Here is a 16,372-nt window from a genome sequence, read left to right as displayed (position 1 = left end):
TCATGGATAGGTGCACCTTTCCTCTTACCGCATGGAGATGGCATTGGCCTTGAGTGTTCCATACCACTCTGAGAGAGAGGGGAGGGAAAACAAAACCCCAACCAGCTTCAATCTAAATATAGCCTAAATTTGTTCCATTCATTTTCATCGATACCTTGTGGCTGGGTAAATGATGGCTTGCCTTTCCCTTCATCTCCATGGTGGCATGTGCTGAGAGAGGAGAAAATAGCAGTAGACACCGCCAACGCATCTCTGAAGCTTTCCTGAGAGGAAGACATGCCTGGGTGGTAGGTCTGGTCAAACTGTCTGCCACAGCCTTGTCAGCTGTTACGCACAGCCCTGCAGCTCTGGGTGGTGTTTTTATAGGGCCATGATTAGAGGTGAGGCATGCCCAGCCTTTCAGCCCAGTCCTTCCCTTTGATCTGGCTGTGGGAATTTGCAGTCATCCTTTTTTTGTTCTGGCACAGTTTCTCCTGGCCTGCAGTCTGCCAGAGGGCCAGCTCAGGCTTTCTGGGTGGGATTCACCTGATCAAGAAAAGGCATCTACATCTGTGTGAGTCACCCAAGCTCTTTATATCATCGCTGTAAAACTGATTGATCCACTGTGTGGAAATCACAGCAAAATTAATCTCTTCCTTAAGCACAGAACTAAACAAAGTCAAATCACACCCTAGGAGTGTCCCTTCCACTCTGCTGGTATAAATGGAATGAGAGATGGCTGACACATCTGGCCGTCTACATCTAAGTGTAGCTGAGATTCATTCTTTTCCAAGAACAATCCATCGAAGTGATTTAAGTACGAGTTGCAAGCAGCTCTGGCCTTATTTCACCCACACTCACTATTGATGCCTAAATAAACTCAATAGGCAATTAGTTTCAGTTAAATTCACAAAGTTTTATATATTTAGATACATTGAGTCTAAGGCTGTCTGCTGACAATGCACCTGTATAAATGTGTTCCCCGATGGATATTTACCTCAAATTTAGATGAAATATGCAGATTTGGAATAGAACCTAATCTAGATGATTATAGTCTTCATGACAAAGATAGGTTTGGATTTGTCTATGTGTTAGAAAGGAAAGAACATTGCTATTCTTGTGTTGGTTCCTTAACTTATGTTCTTTACATACTTCCTTTGAGACAGTCTCCTGGCTGCCACTTAGACAACTGTTTTATTGACTGGACTTTGTTCAAAGTAAACTATGACTGAGAATTACAAACAAGGTGATAATCCCCTGAATGAACTAATTCAGATAAGGGCTGAACAGGGTGGACACAAAAACAGTGGCCTGTTTTTCAGCAGCTGCAGGATTAGTTGTAATTCTTCTCTTCCAAGTCCACCAGATGTTTTCTTGTTCCTCCTTCTCCTAAGCCAGAAGATGCTCAGAAATAGTATGGTAGGAAGAAAAAGACAGGGCATTGGTAGGGTATATATGTAGGGGAAGGATTCATCCGTAGGATTAGGGCTGATTAAATGAGCTACCAAGTAAAATATGGTCTTTTGATGTTTTCTACCAAGGGAGATTAAACCAGTAATTCCCTTTCACCAAATGCACTTTCAGGAATGGTCAACTCCAGCTATTCCAGCATATCCTGCAAGAGGGGTCCAGGAATATATTTCTCTCAAGAACTTCTCATCAACCAATGATGGATAATTAGAGCTTCCTGCAAGGAGGTCTTTATCAGTGTAGTGTTACTAGCTGCAAATGACATGCATGGATAGAGTGCATTTGGGGCTGTCTGTAGCTGTCCCATAGGCACTCACTGTGTGCTACAAATGCTAGAGCTCCTTGTGCTGCTCAGGGTATCTGGAGGCAGAAAACCAGCTGGGAACTGTCCGTGGAGCCCTGGGTGGAAGGAAGAAGATATTGGTGCTGTCATGCCATGTCACAGATGTTTGGGCTGCAGGGTTAGGGACTTAGTACAGCTCCAACCCTTAAGAGCATGGAAATCTCAACTAGGTGGTAAGGGTTGTGTCATACTGCACTTCACTTTGAAGGAATTAGGGAGTTTGTGTGTGAGGTGTTAACTATCTCTTATCTCCACTCAGCTGCTTTGCTGCAGAAGAGTAACATATAATCTTAAACAATGAGAGATGATCAGCCTCATAAGGAAAATTTGACCCAAAATATGCAGGGTTGTGCTTGTGCTGGGGAGAGGACAGACTGCATATGTCATGAGCAGAATGCTTCCAGGGGTGTATGTTTGTGTACTGTTAGGTCTGCATCAAGGGTACCATTTGCACATGTATATTTACATGCCAATTTATGCATAACAAAATAGGGTTTCTCTTTATTTATGTATTCACCATAAGGTCAGTCTGACAATCTTCCTGCTTTACAGGAATGTCCCCATCAGCAGAGATGCCATTTATTATTATTGTTATTATACTGTATTCCCTGAGAGGCAGGTGTAGCTGACTCCCTCATTGAAGGCAGAGAATGAAACTATTAATGGGGTGAAAACTATTTGCTCTTGGTGTATCTTAGGACATCAGCCTCCCTGCTTATCTGACAAATCCTTTTGATAGAGCTAAAGACTACACCAGAGGAGACTGTAAAATAAAGTTAAGCCTACACCCACAAGCAAGGAACTGGATAAAGGAGATACTCCCAAGGATATATTCTGTGGGCAAATCTCCCCATCCTTACACTCAGGGTGCTAATGTCTGGACCTTCTTAAACAAAATAATAATAATAATAATGAAATAAATAATAAGCATTCTTCAGCCCTCTTGGTAAGCAATTTCCTGCAATTATATGTGGTAAGCTGTGTCTTTTCTCATCTGTCAGCAGCATACTGGTTATAGTAACAGATTACTAATCCATTGTGCTTTGAATTTGTGGGTCTGAATCCCATTTTCAATGCAGACCATCATGCTTTGTCTCAAAACAAACCCAATAGAAATCTGTGAGGCAGTCTGCAGTCTGGTGTGCAATCACATTGCTGATCTATGTCTATTCATTCTGAAGCTTGGATGTCACATTCTGACACTGTGTTTTCTTCTTTTGCGCTCGAGCTCAGTGCCATCCCAGAGGCCTCATAGAATGGAATCCAGAGTGGAAGAAAGGGCATTGCCATGTAAAAGCAGAGAGCAGAACAACCGCAGAAGTTAGGGAGCAGTGGGAAATAGAAGGTGATGCACAAGAGGCAGATAACAGATGTCCTGAGAGATGTCCATACAGTCTGACAGTGGTTTTCAGAGGATGCTTTAGGAAAAGATATAAAAACAGGGCAAAACACCCCTAAACCCTCTCCTAAACCTCAGAGGCTTCCTGAGTTAAGTATTTCTGCGTGTTTGGTAAACCTCAACGGCTCTCACCTCCAAGAAGTGGTCCAGTGACCCTTTACACACACGTAGATTGTGACCTTCCACAGTATCACAGATTTTCATGATTAAACTGCAAGAGCAAAGAACCATAGAATGGTCTGGGTTGAAAAGGACCATAATGATCATCCAGTTTCAAGCTCCCTGCCATGGGCAGGGTCATCAACCACTAGACCAGGCTGCCCAGAGCCACATCCAGCCTGGCCTTGAATACCCCCAGGGATGGGCCATCCACAGTCTCCTTGGGCAACCTTCCTTTGCTTCACTCTGAGCCCAATTTGTGCCAGTCTCACTTGATCCCATGAGCTCTTAGACTATGGATAGTATATCCCCAACTGCCTACAGATGAAACCCTTTTAGGACAGAGGCCTGAGACTGCCCACAGTGCTGCTATAATCATTTCGAGGGCGTCAGTGGTTGGAGAGAACTTGGGTTACACAAAAGACACTACAGGAGGAACACAGGAACGGCAGAAGAACAAACAAAGGGCATTTGCAGCCTTTTGCTGCTAAAGGTGGGGCTAACTGATTATGGAAAATGGAGGATGTAAGAAGAAACATCTACAGGCTCTGCAAAATTATTTTATTGGATGTTTGGGTCAATAACTTTCATGGACCTCAAAGACACGCATGGCATGTTTTGCTTGTTTTAATCTGGCTGTTCTCATCTCTTCCAGGTTGAATTCACCCCTGATCAGATTGAAGGTGAGGAAGATGTGTTTCTCTTCTGTGCACTGGGATGCAAGTGCTAGGGTGAAAACAAGTGTGGGTATTGGAGCTCCCTTGGGAGAACCGTGTGTTCATGGTTCTACCTCTGCCTCATCCCTCCTCCAAATCCTCCATTGAGTTGGTCAAGGGAAAAGGGGGAAAGTCATGCACCATGCAGATTAGGCATATATTTGATCAAAGACAACATCATGTCCTCTGCCTATGAAGCAAAAACAAAGAAATAACCAACCCCTCCAAACCACAGTTCAAAAATATGCCTTTCAGCTAAGAAAACCCACCAATAAAAAATCAATCCTTTCAAGAGAAAATCTCCCAACCCTGCTTTTGAGAGCTCTTCCCTGCATTTAATCAGAATTTAATTTTGTACAGTTTTGAGACATCTTTCCAGAAACCATCAAATAATGACAGCAATGATGGTTTTTCTTTCAAAAGAAAACATCAGCATTGGTTTTGGAACCTTTTGTCCCAGCCTAAGAAAACAATACTGAAACTTCACGTACAAAGTCTTGGGAACAGTATCTCCTGCAGCTGTCCCATTTGTCCTCAACTAATATCTGCTTTGTACTTAAAGGATAATTGATAGATGGAACTGAACATCTGGCAGAGCTTTGCTTTGGTCCCTAAACCTTTGGAAGAGCTTGTTAGAGCCTAAGAAAAATGGTATCATAGAATGAATTAATAAATACAGATGAAAAAATTATGGGCCATACAGTCAGAGTGATTTGGGGAGATACAGAAGGAAGGATTTTCTCAACTGGAACAAAATGCCATAATGCCTCAGAAATTGAGGCTTTGCTACAAACTTCCAGAATTACCTTCAGATTTTCAAGCTGCCCTTCACAGTTCTAGTTTCTGTATTCTAACAGTGGGTCAAAACCAATTTGTGAATGGAGGCAACTGCTAGTTTCTAGGAAAGTGCCCCTCTTCTAGCCCCAGAGCTATGGGAGATCCACTGAAGACGCCTAGTTCTGGGCCACAAATCTTAAAGCTATTCCAGAAACACAAAACAGCTGAATCACTCATCAGTTAATGCCTTGTGGATTGGATAGTACCTCACTAGTTTCTATGCATTGTTTCTGTGTTCCTGAGGAGAATGAGCTGTAGAGACCCTATCAGAGAATGGGAAAAACACTATTTAAAAAGAATAAAAAAATAGTGTGCTTATCTGACTATCAGCCTGTTGCAGGGGCTAGTAAAAAGCAAATCTGGAGCAACACCATGGCTGCCATAAAGTGTGCCAGGTCTGGAACAGATGTAGACTATATCTAGAAACTGAATTTTCTCTCTTTACAGCAGCCTCAGCTGCCTTCTGGTCTATGTGCACACTGAGCAAAGCTGGGGATCTGGGATTTGTGAAATAGGATATCCTTGTAGCATCAAAGGAAAAGCCATAGGGCAGGAAGCAGATAACAATCTCTGTGAGATAAGCTAGGGGACCTGTATGTAAGGCACAGCAGGATAATGGAAAGTCATCTGTGATTCTGTGGTTCTGTGATTCTGTTGAGCTTTTACTCTGTACCAGCATCAGAAAAACACGAAATGCACCTATCATTAATCCCACATCTGGTTCATCAGTTCTATCATGAATGGCTGGAAAGGGTGCCTAACAGCCTGAATGTCACTTGGAGAGCAAGCAGAAAAGCTCTGCTTCACAGAATCACAGAATCACAGAATGGCTTGGGTTGGAAAGGATGTCAAAGAACATCCAGTTCTAAACATGATGCCAAAGGCTGTTTGCCACTCATTAGATCAGGCTGCCCAGGGCCCTCTTCAACCCAGCTGTGAGTATCTCAAAGGATCCACAATTTCTCTGGGCAGCAATGCCAGCACCTCACCAACCTCTCAGTGAAAAATTTCAACCTGACATCTAGCCTAAATCTCTCCTCTTTCAGGTTAAAACTGTTCCCCCTCAATGCCTTTCCTCCTGGCCTCTTCTTGTTCTTTTTCTGCTCTCTCTCCTTCACCTGATCTTTAGAAGGTTCTTAGGTTCATAGGTGAGCAGACAGACGGGCTTGTAGATACTCACTCCCAGGTAGGAATTTAGATGCTCTCTGTCAACCTGCTATCACTGACCCCAGTTGTCTTTCTGACAGCTGATTTTGTGTTGAGGTGATGGGGGAAAAACAGACAACAAAGTTTCTCAAAATTTTTCAAGCCATATCTTCCAGGATACTGTGAACCACATCTCCTTGCTAATGAAAAGCTGCTCCTGAAGAGTCACTGTTATGGTAGCCCCCAAAATGTTAGTCTCAGGGGAGGAAGAATGTTCTATGGGTAAAGCTCTGTGTTATACATCCATCCTCGCATGCCCTCCTGTCTACACTGCCAGCAAAATTCAGCAGTTGTGGCAATGTGTCATTATGAAACTGGATTCCTGGCCTTTTCACAAATGAGAAGAATATGAGCTATCCAGCATGAGAAGATAGGTAGCAATTAGGCATATGAAAATATAAACTGCTCCTGCCAGTGGTTTAATGGCTAGCAAGGGGACAAAGGAGACCATAGCCACGCTGGTTTCATTGCTTTGATGGAAACTTGCATTAAGCCACCAAATGTAAAAAGCAAATAATAACAACAACAAAAAAGCTTCTGTATGTTGACAGAGTGGTGCTTCCAAACCCACAGGCCAAAGTTCTGATCAGAGGTGGTTACATTTGGATTTGAATTTGAACCGAGAGAGACGTGAGTTGTCGGCGACTGATGGATTTTGGGCCTTTAGGAAGTGATGCAAAGGGTGCTCCAGAAAGCGGTCTCAGGGGCAGGAAGATGAGCAGCTCAGGGAGGCAGCTGTGCTTCCCATCCACCTTGGCTGCTGAGACCCCCAGGAAAGGACAGAGCTCGGAATGGGGCTTTGACCCCCTTATCCTGTCATCAAGGAGCCCACAAAAATCCGCTATTGCCCTCTGCTGGAGTGAGGGATGCTGGTGGGACCTGAGCTTCAGCTGGTGACCGAGGTAAAGATTAGAGAGAGAGGGGGGAGAGAAAGTAAGGGAAAGCAAAGAGGAGAATGCAGAGAGGAAAACAGGAGTGTTAATTAGTCCAAAGTAAGAAAAAGGCATCGCTGTTTGAAAGTACTGGATGAGGAAGGAAATGAGAAAGATAGGAATGGAATGATAGAAAAAGAAAAAGGAGGGAGAAAGGGGGAGAGGAAAAACAGCAGCACTGTAAGAAGAAAGGAGAAAGAGAAATAATAAAAAGAAAAGTGAAGAAATAAAAAAAGAGGAGAGGAGAGGGGGGGAGAGGGGAGGGGGGGAGAGGGGAGGGGAGGAGAGGGGAGGGGAGGGGAGGGGAGGGGAGGAGAGGGGAGGGGAGGGGAGGGGAGGGGAGGAGAGGAGAGGGGAGGAGAGGAGAGGAGAGGAGAGGAGAGGAGAGGAGAGGAGAGGAGAGGAGAGGAGAGGAGAGGAGAGGAGAGGAGAGGAGAGGAGAGGAGAGGAGAGGAGAGGAGAGGAGAGGAGAGGAGAGGAGAGGAGAGGAGAGGAGAGGAGAGGAGAGGAGAGGAGAGGAGAGGAGAGGAGAGGAGGGGAGGGGAGGGGAGGGGAGGGGAGGGGAGGGGAGGAGAGGGGAGGAGGGGAGGGGAGGAGGGGAGGGGAGGGGAGAGGAGAGGAGAGGAGAGGAGAGGAGAGGAGAGGAGAGGAGAGGAGAGGAGAGGAGAGGAGAGGAGAGGAGAGGAGAGGAGAGGAGAGGAGAGGAGAGGAGAGGAGAGGAGAGGAGAGGAGAGGAGAGGAGAGGAGAGGAGAGGAGAGGAGAGGAGAGGAGAGGAGAGGAGAAATGTTCACAGAGATGTAAGAGGAGTGGAGGAGAGTTGGCTGCTCAAGGGGAAGGGCTCTGTTTGGGGAAGCAGACAGATGTGGAGTCACTGGAGTGAGTGGTTGCATCTCCACACATGGGATCTGGTCTGGCCTCAGGAGCTGACAACACAGCAAATCTGACTTCTCCAGACACAACTGGATCGGCTGCTAGAAAACAGAAAAATCTGGGGATTCTTTAAATATTTCCATTGACACTATTGAACATAGCAACTGATTAATGATAAGGTTTTTCTCATACACTCACCATCCCCCACCACCAGACGGTTATCACGGCATATCTCTTTACCTGCTAATGTAGATGCTCTTCCATCTGTGGGCTGTCAGTGCTCTCTAAAAGTATAATGGTAATAATAAATGCAACTTCCAGTTAGCTAATGAGCAGAATGGCTACTGAATTCTGTGCTGCCCTGAACGTTCCTGCTGAGCTGGAAAGATCTCAAGGCCAACCATTCCTGTGAGGTTTTCCACACTTTCTGATGGTAGCTGAGCTGGAAATACCATAAGAAAAGCATTTGACCTCTTCAGTTCCATCCCCTGTTTAGACGAGGAAATGCAGCAGAGGAGGAACACAAACATTTCAGATAACACCACCAACAAAGCTCATCAGATTTGTTCCTGGACTGCAAAGTAAAATGGTCATGCTGAGTTATTTAGGGGAAGGGCTTGGCTGGCTTTGACTTTATCCGAGAGCGCACGGCATGCATTTCTTTCTATCTTTTTGTCTTCCAGAATTTAAGGAAGCGTTCTCACTTTTTGACCGTACTCCCAAATCTGAGATGAAGATCACATACGCGCAATGTGGAGATGTCTTGAGGGCTTTGGGGCAGAATCCAACCCAGGCTGAGGTCATGAAGGTGCTTGGCAGACCCAAACAAGAAGGTTGGTGTCCTCTTCAACGTTCATTTTGAAAAATATTTCTTGAAGAATTAGTGATGAAGTAGATGAGGTGTCCTTTTTCTGATTGAAAGATTAATTGTGAAACACTGAAGGGTACAAAACAGCCTCTGCAAATCTCTAGCAGAAAAGTAAGCAAGGATGAAACTGATCTGACTGTCAATATAATTGTTTCAAATTTAGGAGACTGATTTAATGGCCACGTGTCAATACATTTACAATGAAAAGACGTTACCTTTTAAAATTGCTTTGATGGCAGGCATTCACTTGTGTTTACTACAAGCTCAGATATTTGAAGTCATCTAAAGAAACAAGAGGATAGACGGAAAGAAAAGTCACAGCTTGTTCTACAAGATGTTAGATGCTCTCTAATAACTGCAGTTATATCAGCCTTCAACATGCACTGCATACAGAATATTGTTCATAACAAAGGAGATCTCACCTGGACAGCATATACAATTCAGGGACTTTCCAGGTGACTTCTCTGTCTCTTCCTTTTGCTGAGGTTAATGGAAACAGACCATTGGGCCCTCATTCAACAGATGTGATATCTTTTGAGATGGCAAAGACACAGTGCTGGATGGGACAAGTGGTCCTAAGAGAGTGTAATGTCCGGTGATGCTTTTGAAAGACAAAGAATTAGGAAAATGATGCACAGCTCTTGTCCTGTTAACCCCCTATTCACACTGAAGCTCCTCTCCCATTGTGATTTTACATACCTGTGTTACAGGGCTGCAAAGCAAAGCGGACTTCATATCAGGAACAGGCTTCTTTTCTATTGCCTTCTGCTTAGTTTTGTATTTTTATTGCATCAAAAACCTTGGGATTCTAAGTGTGCTTGCTTTCCATGCTATTTGCATATGACAGACACGTGATATCTGATGTGATGTCTAAGTGATATCTGTTTATCTGTTGGTCTACTAAAAGCACACTTTTCTTTTTGGTAGGCCTTTTTCCAACTTTGTCCAATCCTCTACCTACACTTACCGTATTCCTGCATACTTCTTGCATCTGTAGCCAGGATTTATTGCCATGGTTCTACTCTCACCACATACCCTTGCTCCATGCCCCAGCACAAGTCCTCAGCACTCCCAGAATTCACTAAAACTTTCATTTTTATCTGTGTCTTTTCAGAGATGAACTCCAAGATGATTGACTTTGAGACCTTCCTGCCCATGCTCCAGCACATTTCCAAGACAAAAGACACAGGCACCTACGAGGACTTTGTGGAAGGTCTGCGTGTGTTTGACAAGGAGGGAAATGGAACAGTGATGGGGGCTGAACTTCGCCATGTTCTGGCTACGCTGGGTAAGGTGAACCTTTCCTTATACAGTTTCATCACTGAGGCCTTTCCCATGCAGATTGTATTAAGTTGGGTGATTTTATGGAGAAAATGACCATGCAAGTCTTCAGTCATCACATTGTCCTCAAGATATAAAGACCAAAAAATAAAAAGCTTCTTACTGATGAAGGGGAAGATCACTGACCTGCAGCTCAAACACTTGGTTTTCTTTTTTTCTCCCCTTTTTTTCTTCCTTCCTTCCTTGCTCTAGTGTCGTATTTCTCCTATAAATATTATGTTTGCATGAAAAACTGTCAAAAAAAGCCCCAAAACCCTGAAAACTCATCTATTCCTACAGTATTTGCATGCCTTTTTTTCTGCACCATCAAGAAAAGTTCTAGGATGAAGTACTTTTTAATGAGTCATCTGCATAACAGAATTTTCTCTGAAATGGAAAAGCTCTTTTTAAAGCAGGAATCAGCATTTCTCTGTCCTCTCAAATCTTGACTGCAGAAGCTCAGTCCTTCACAGAGGGAGACGACAACAGCATGAGTACCAGATAGAAAATTTGTCTGTAACTTAATGACAGGTTTTGAATTTGGATTAGAAGGCACTAACATGTTGTTGTTTGAGTAAGCATTTCTCAAAATCAGCAGTGTTATTTTCATTTGCATCACGGATACTAATGGATAAGTTTGGGAACCAAACTCAGTGATGAAAAAGAAACTACTACTACCACCATCAAAAACTCCCAACACACAAAGGCAACACCAATGTCCTTTCTAACTTTCCTCTGAACAATGTAAATAGTCTGGGTAGTTTTGTGAATTTTACTGTACTACAAGAAATTATTTTAAACTTACCCTTCCTTTTCCAGCAATCTAAAATAAAGTAGCAATATCTGATTTTCAAACAGTGATAGGATGTATTTCAACTTGAAGAGCGGTTCTATTTCTTAAAACTGGTCAGATTCTAGGCACAACTGAACATTCTATAAATTAGAACATTTTTCCGTTTAATTTGCTGAATTTTCATCAGCTCACATCAGCTGAAGACTTGTTTCTATGTGTCAGAGATAAGTGATGTGTAAGTAGAATAACACAAGTAACAAGGCAGATTCAATGCATTTTATTTCAATTTCTACAATTTCAGCTCATATCATCCTAAATTTTTTCCCACACATTTCTGGAAGCCATTTGATCTCATTCTAAAACCTAATACTACACTGGGGAGACCTATTGAATGGATTCATCTGTTTATCCATAATGAAGCCTTATGGGCACATATGACCCCAGTATTTAGATAATTAAATAAACAGAATAGATCATGGTTCAATTCAGAGATCTCCAAAATGATATTGCAATCTCCCTGAACCTCAAAGCTATAGGCATACCAGAGAGTGAAATTTCTGAGTTTGTCCAGTGAGGACTTGGTTAAGGACTGACTAAAACTTTCAAGATTTGGCACTTAGAGAAAGCTTATTCTTAAAAGAAAGAGGATGTGAACAAGGTGTCATGTGGATTTCCATATTTATTCTGTCTCTTTGGTTTTCAGATCAAATTTTCTGTTTGCAAAGGTAAAACTAGCTTTCCTAGCAGCCAGCACCACAAATTAGCAGAGGAGAAAATATCCCCCTCTCTCTCTTTCTCATTCTTGAATTCTTTGAACTGTTCTTCACAAATTCTTAAAAATGGCTCAGCTAATAACATACTTTGCTTTCCACTCAGGTGAAAGGTTGACTGAAGAGGAAGTTGATAAGCTAATGGCTGGCCAGGAAGATGCCAATGGTTGTATCAACTATGAAGGTAGGTATGACCACTCCAGTCTGAGCAGTGAAGGCTTTCGTGCAATTTTCCTGTGAAGGCTTAAATCCAAGGAAGATCCTACTCCCAAAAATCAGAATGTTATTTTCCAAATTTGAGACCAATCAAATTCAGTTGACATAACCAATACAAGTAAATTTTTTAAACTCTTTTTTTTTTTTGCCTACCTGAACCCAACATCTCTTTGTTCTCTAAAAACAAGATAAAGATCTCTTTTGAGAGTTCCTTACAGAAAATCACTAGATTTTCTTTCAAAAATCTAACAGAATATATTTTCCTTAGGATCCTCTTTGGTCCTTTAACCTTCTACAAGACTTTCCAAAGACTTTCCAATTTATTCCATTGTTGGTAGACAGCCAGAAAAAAAGAGGTTTGGTCCTGAGTAAATGGACCATGTTTCTCTCACACATCTTGCCAGCCTATTGCTTCAATCTTCAGTAAATCACAGTATTCTAGTAGAGCTCATAGACATTCTATTGCACACATCTGAGTCCTTTCCAAAGGTTAACTGGTGACTGTTGTATTATTTTGGTGACTTAGCTGGTCTATAATCTTCACTGAGTCTCTTATGAATATTTTGGTTGGTAGACTTCTTTGACTTACAAATGCTAGCGATCTGACCTCAGGGAAATCTTTCTTGCAAGGAGCCAATACACAGAAATCTGTAGATTTATACAAACCAAATGTTTCATGAACTTAAAGTAATCTCAGAGAAATTATTAGGAAGGAAAAAAAATATATATTTTCTTGCTGCGATGCATTTCTCCATTCCATTTCAAATTTCAGAATCATGAACGCTTCTTGATGATGGATGGATCATTTTTTTAAATGGAGAAAAATTAAACCCAAAACCTTCTATAAACAAACAAACAAACAACAACAACAAAAAACTAATAACTTAATTTGGCTTTGACACATCTTGTTTGAATTCACCAAAGAGATATAGTCATGACACCTGACTAGGTAACCTGCTGTAGATCCTGCAGGTTTACTCCAGAGGTTCTTTCAGTGTCCTCTGCCTGAATCCTAAAGCACTGAAACCTTACAGAATAATGACCCAGAGTTTCTCATGGTTGTATACTTTGGAAAGGCAGTTTCATTTGGTCGCCAGGGGTAAAGGATTAAGCAAGCTATAGACTGACTAATATTTGTGTTCATTTTCACTGGCTAGCCAGACTCCGGACTACCTTGCACTGTAATGTATGTTATCTTAAGGATTTACAACTCATTTAGCACCAGGGTATCTGGAATCTCGTTTACAAAGTGATGTAGTGTTCATTACATCAGAGGAAGCAAGAGGAATTAATTTAAATAACAATTAAGATGAAATATGTGGGACCTCACTGAGTTTAATGTAGGAGAATTGATAAATGATCCTGCTCTTTCTCTTCTTTTCAGCTTTTGTGAAACATATCATGGCTAACTGAACACCAGGTAAGTCTCTTCTGTCCTCTTAGAATATCTTATTATTTTGGTTAGGACATCTGAGATAGGGATGGCTTGGGGAATATATACATAGGGTTGGGGAATGTGAAAGTGATTAATTCAGGACAGTATTCTCAGCATGTACTATAAGGAATTAGATCAAGAATAGGATAAAATTTTTCTTCATCCTATCAAATGTACAACAAATCGGCACAATTGTCTGGTGAATCTTGTTTGGTGAATTGCCTGCTGTCATCTTTATTTTAGAAATCCAACATAACATATCCTAAAAGGATTTGACTTCCAAAGAAGTCATTCCTTTATGATTAATTGGAAACTTCAAATCGTTTAGATTTTTGATGTCCACTTCCAAGGCTCTGCTCCTAGACTTCTCCCAAGAGACAATGAGAAAGAACTGAGTTCACTAGAGAAAAAGTGGACAAAATAACATAGAAGTAGATAAGGACTAATGTGTACCTGTTTCTGAGCCTACATTTGGAAGACAACTATTGGACTTCCATAAACCTGGCTCCCAGATTCTCCTGGCAAATTGATAGGGTTTCCAGGAAAAAGAGCTTTGTCCAGCACATCTTCTGACTTTATTCAGTAATGCTCCCCAGACCGCAGTGCCTTTTAGGGAATCGCAGTCTTGCCATTGCAAATGAGTTGAACTTCACTTCCAGTATTGCCTCATCATCTTTTTTTTTTTTTTTGTATTCCTGTAAAATGTGCCAGCTGGTTAGACCTGGCATTTGCCACTATTTACCTTGGTTCAGCTCTTGAGGAAGGTCTGACCTGATAGTTAACCAACTCTATCTATTTTGCAAAGTATCTGATAGATTGGGAAAGGCAGTGGCTTCCTTCAGATTCGTTCTGGGTTATTTTTCTTCTTTGGTTTATTTTTCTGCTCAGTCCTGACCAGGCCTGGCTTTGTTTTTCTTTTGGGGCTGACATTATCCCAGACCACTGAGACCTGTCTGCCATGTGGTGACTCTTCATTATGCACATTGGCACCCTGGGGAGTGAGTTAAGTAGGAGTCAAATCCAGGACTTTGGGACTTCTGTTCCAAGATATGATTGACCAAAATGTAAACTGTCTTAAAAGCTGACCACTTTTTCTTATTGTGGTCCATTTGCCTTACTTGCAGGCATTTATATTCTCTGAACATGCACACATTTTTCCAACACTGGCTCCCAGTTTTGAATTCCAAAGATCTGGACTGGGCCCACAGCCATATTGGGTATTCCTACAGTTAGCATTATCCACACTTGTTGTTTAGAGATGTTTTCAATCCTTATTCATTTCCTAAATCCACTGCCATGGGAAATTCCCATTCTGATGCCCAAAGTCCTTCTAATCACCTAAGACAGGGTTAGCCACTGAAGAAGACGAGTGAGTGTGGGTAAGCCGTAAAGCTGGCAAGAGGCTGGGAACTGCAGCACAGGGGACAGCACATTTTTCTTGACTTATGATGAGTTTGGAAAGGGAGCTGAGAGTTCCCTGGTTCACACAGATCCAACTGATTTGCCAATAATGGGTGTCTCTCCGCGGTGGCATCTTCAATTTCTTGCAGTGTTGCTGTTGGTACGTTTAGGGGAAAACAACTGCAGTCTTTTTACTCTTGAAAGGCTGGTGGACCTTTGCCATAGAGCATATAACAAAGAAAGTCCCAAACACTGGATTTGAACTCAGTGGGAATCTGGATGGCATTCCACAAATAAAGTAGTGCCTCATATTTGTAGGCCATTTCCATCTACTAGTGGAAGGCTAGATTTGTATCCTAATATAGGAACTGAATTATGTCCTTCCCTTTCCCTTTATTTTCTGAGCATAGCAATTGTGACAACACAATTTACTTGAACCATGGCTTGAACTTGTGTGACCATAGGAGAAATGCTAGAGCACATCAGTGTTTGGCTGACATAATATTCCTTGGCTTCCATCAGATTAAGATGCTTACATGAAAGCTGGGTATCTCAGTTTCCCAATGTAAAGTAGATCAAGTCAGATTGAGCGTGCAAAGTGATTCATTTCACTCAAAGAAGGTACATAGATACAGAGTCCAACTGCCAGTGCAAAGAAGGAAAAACCTCCATGGACACCATATTTGCTGCCTGCACAGGGATGTTCTCAACAAAAAGAGAAACTGTGCAGTGGCTCAATAACTGGAGATTTTCTTTTTTTGTAAAGGTAGGTCTTCACCCTGGCCTTATATATGGCATGGCTCTATCACCTTTCTATATCACTGCTTACCATGTTTTATCCACCATTTATATATTGAGTGTATGATTGCAGGATTGAGATGGAATCTAAGGATTTTTTGTCTTCTTACATGAAATGGTGTCAGTTGGGGTCTTCCTAGGGCCTCACTGCCCCTAAGATGAGTATGCTATTTGGATAACCGAGACTGATTCTTGATGGTGTTTTTTATTTCTGCCTTCTTCCTCTAATGCTTAAAAATTATTTTTAGGACAAGACAAGCATGGAGAAGCCCAGATTCTGGCCTTGGATTTTGATTTATTGTAATGTCTTATCATTTTTCAGCCCAGATTCCCACAACAGAGCTATAAAATGTACTGTCCCTGAAGTTATTTGGATAAATGTTTATTGTTTGTTTTGTCTTGTTTCCTCATGGGAAGAAAACAGGAAATTGAACAAACATAGAACCAGAACCATGAATACCTGGGCATTTGTAAATGCAATAAGAGAAAAGAAAAGAAGCCAACTGCATAAATCTCATGTGTGCAAGGAATATTCTTAGTCTTTGGTGAAAAACAGGAAAAATAGAATTCCCGGCAATCAGCAACAAATGCAATTTTTTTTTTTTTTATGTTTCTCAGCTTTGGAAGACACCACCTTTAACATGGGAGATGTAAAGGATGAACAACACAAAACAAAGGTGAATGCTTTACTGCTAGAATGCATCCCTTCTCTCTGTTCTCTAAAAGGATATATTCTCCTTTTAACAGTCTGGTCTATGATAAATGAAATGTTTTATTTTTCCCAATGAAAACTTGAAATTGTTCCATTATGTATTTCTTGGTCCTGTTTTTCTTGCAGTAAAACATGGGATTCTTTGTC

The 16,372-nt window shown here is 41.8% G+C and overlaps 1 protein-coding gene across 4 annotated transcripts in view; it reads left to right on the top strand.

The window, feature by feature from the left end:
* Window positions 1–16,372, top strand: part of MYL3 (myosin, light chain 3, alkali; ventricular, skeletal, slow) — a 34,688-nt gene extending 18,316 nt beyond the window's left edge. For 2 of the 4 annotated variants that reach the window (NM_205159.2, XM_040676324.1), the window contains exons 2-7: window positions 4,006–4,033; window positions 8,596–8,745; window positions 9,895–10,068; window positions 11,770–11,847; window positions 13,264–13,299; window positions 16,132–16,372. In NM_205159.2, coding sequence (NP_990490.2) covers window positions 4,006–4,033; window positions 8,596–8,745; window positions 9,895–10,068; window positions 11,770–11,847; window positions 13,264–13,292 — 459 coding nt within the window. In that variant the 3' untranslated portion in view covers window positions 13,293–13,299; window positions 16,132–16,372. Of the gene's footprint in view, window positions 1–4,005; window positions 4,034–8,595; window positions 8,746–9,894; window positions 10,069–11,769; window positions 11,848–13,263; window positions 13,300–15,761 lie in introns of all 4 variants that reach the window. The other 2 variants (XM_015281050.4, XM_015281049.4) reach the window with 2 other exon arrangements.

This window comes from Gallus gallus, chromosome 2, assembly GCF_016699485.2.
Source record: "Gallus gallus isolate bGalGal1 chromosome 2, bGalGal1.mat.broiler.GRCg7b, whole genome shotgun sequence".
In the NCBI taxonomy this organism is placed as follows: Eukaryota; Metazoa; Chordata; class Aves; order Galliformes; family Phasianidae; genus Gallus; species Gallus gallus.
The sequence above is the reverse complement of the archived record's forward strand: the minus strand, read 5'-3'. Positions and strand labels throughout refer to the sequence as shown.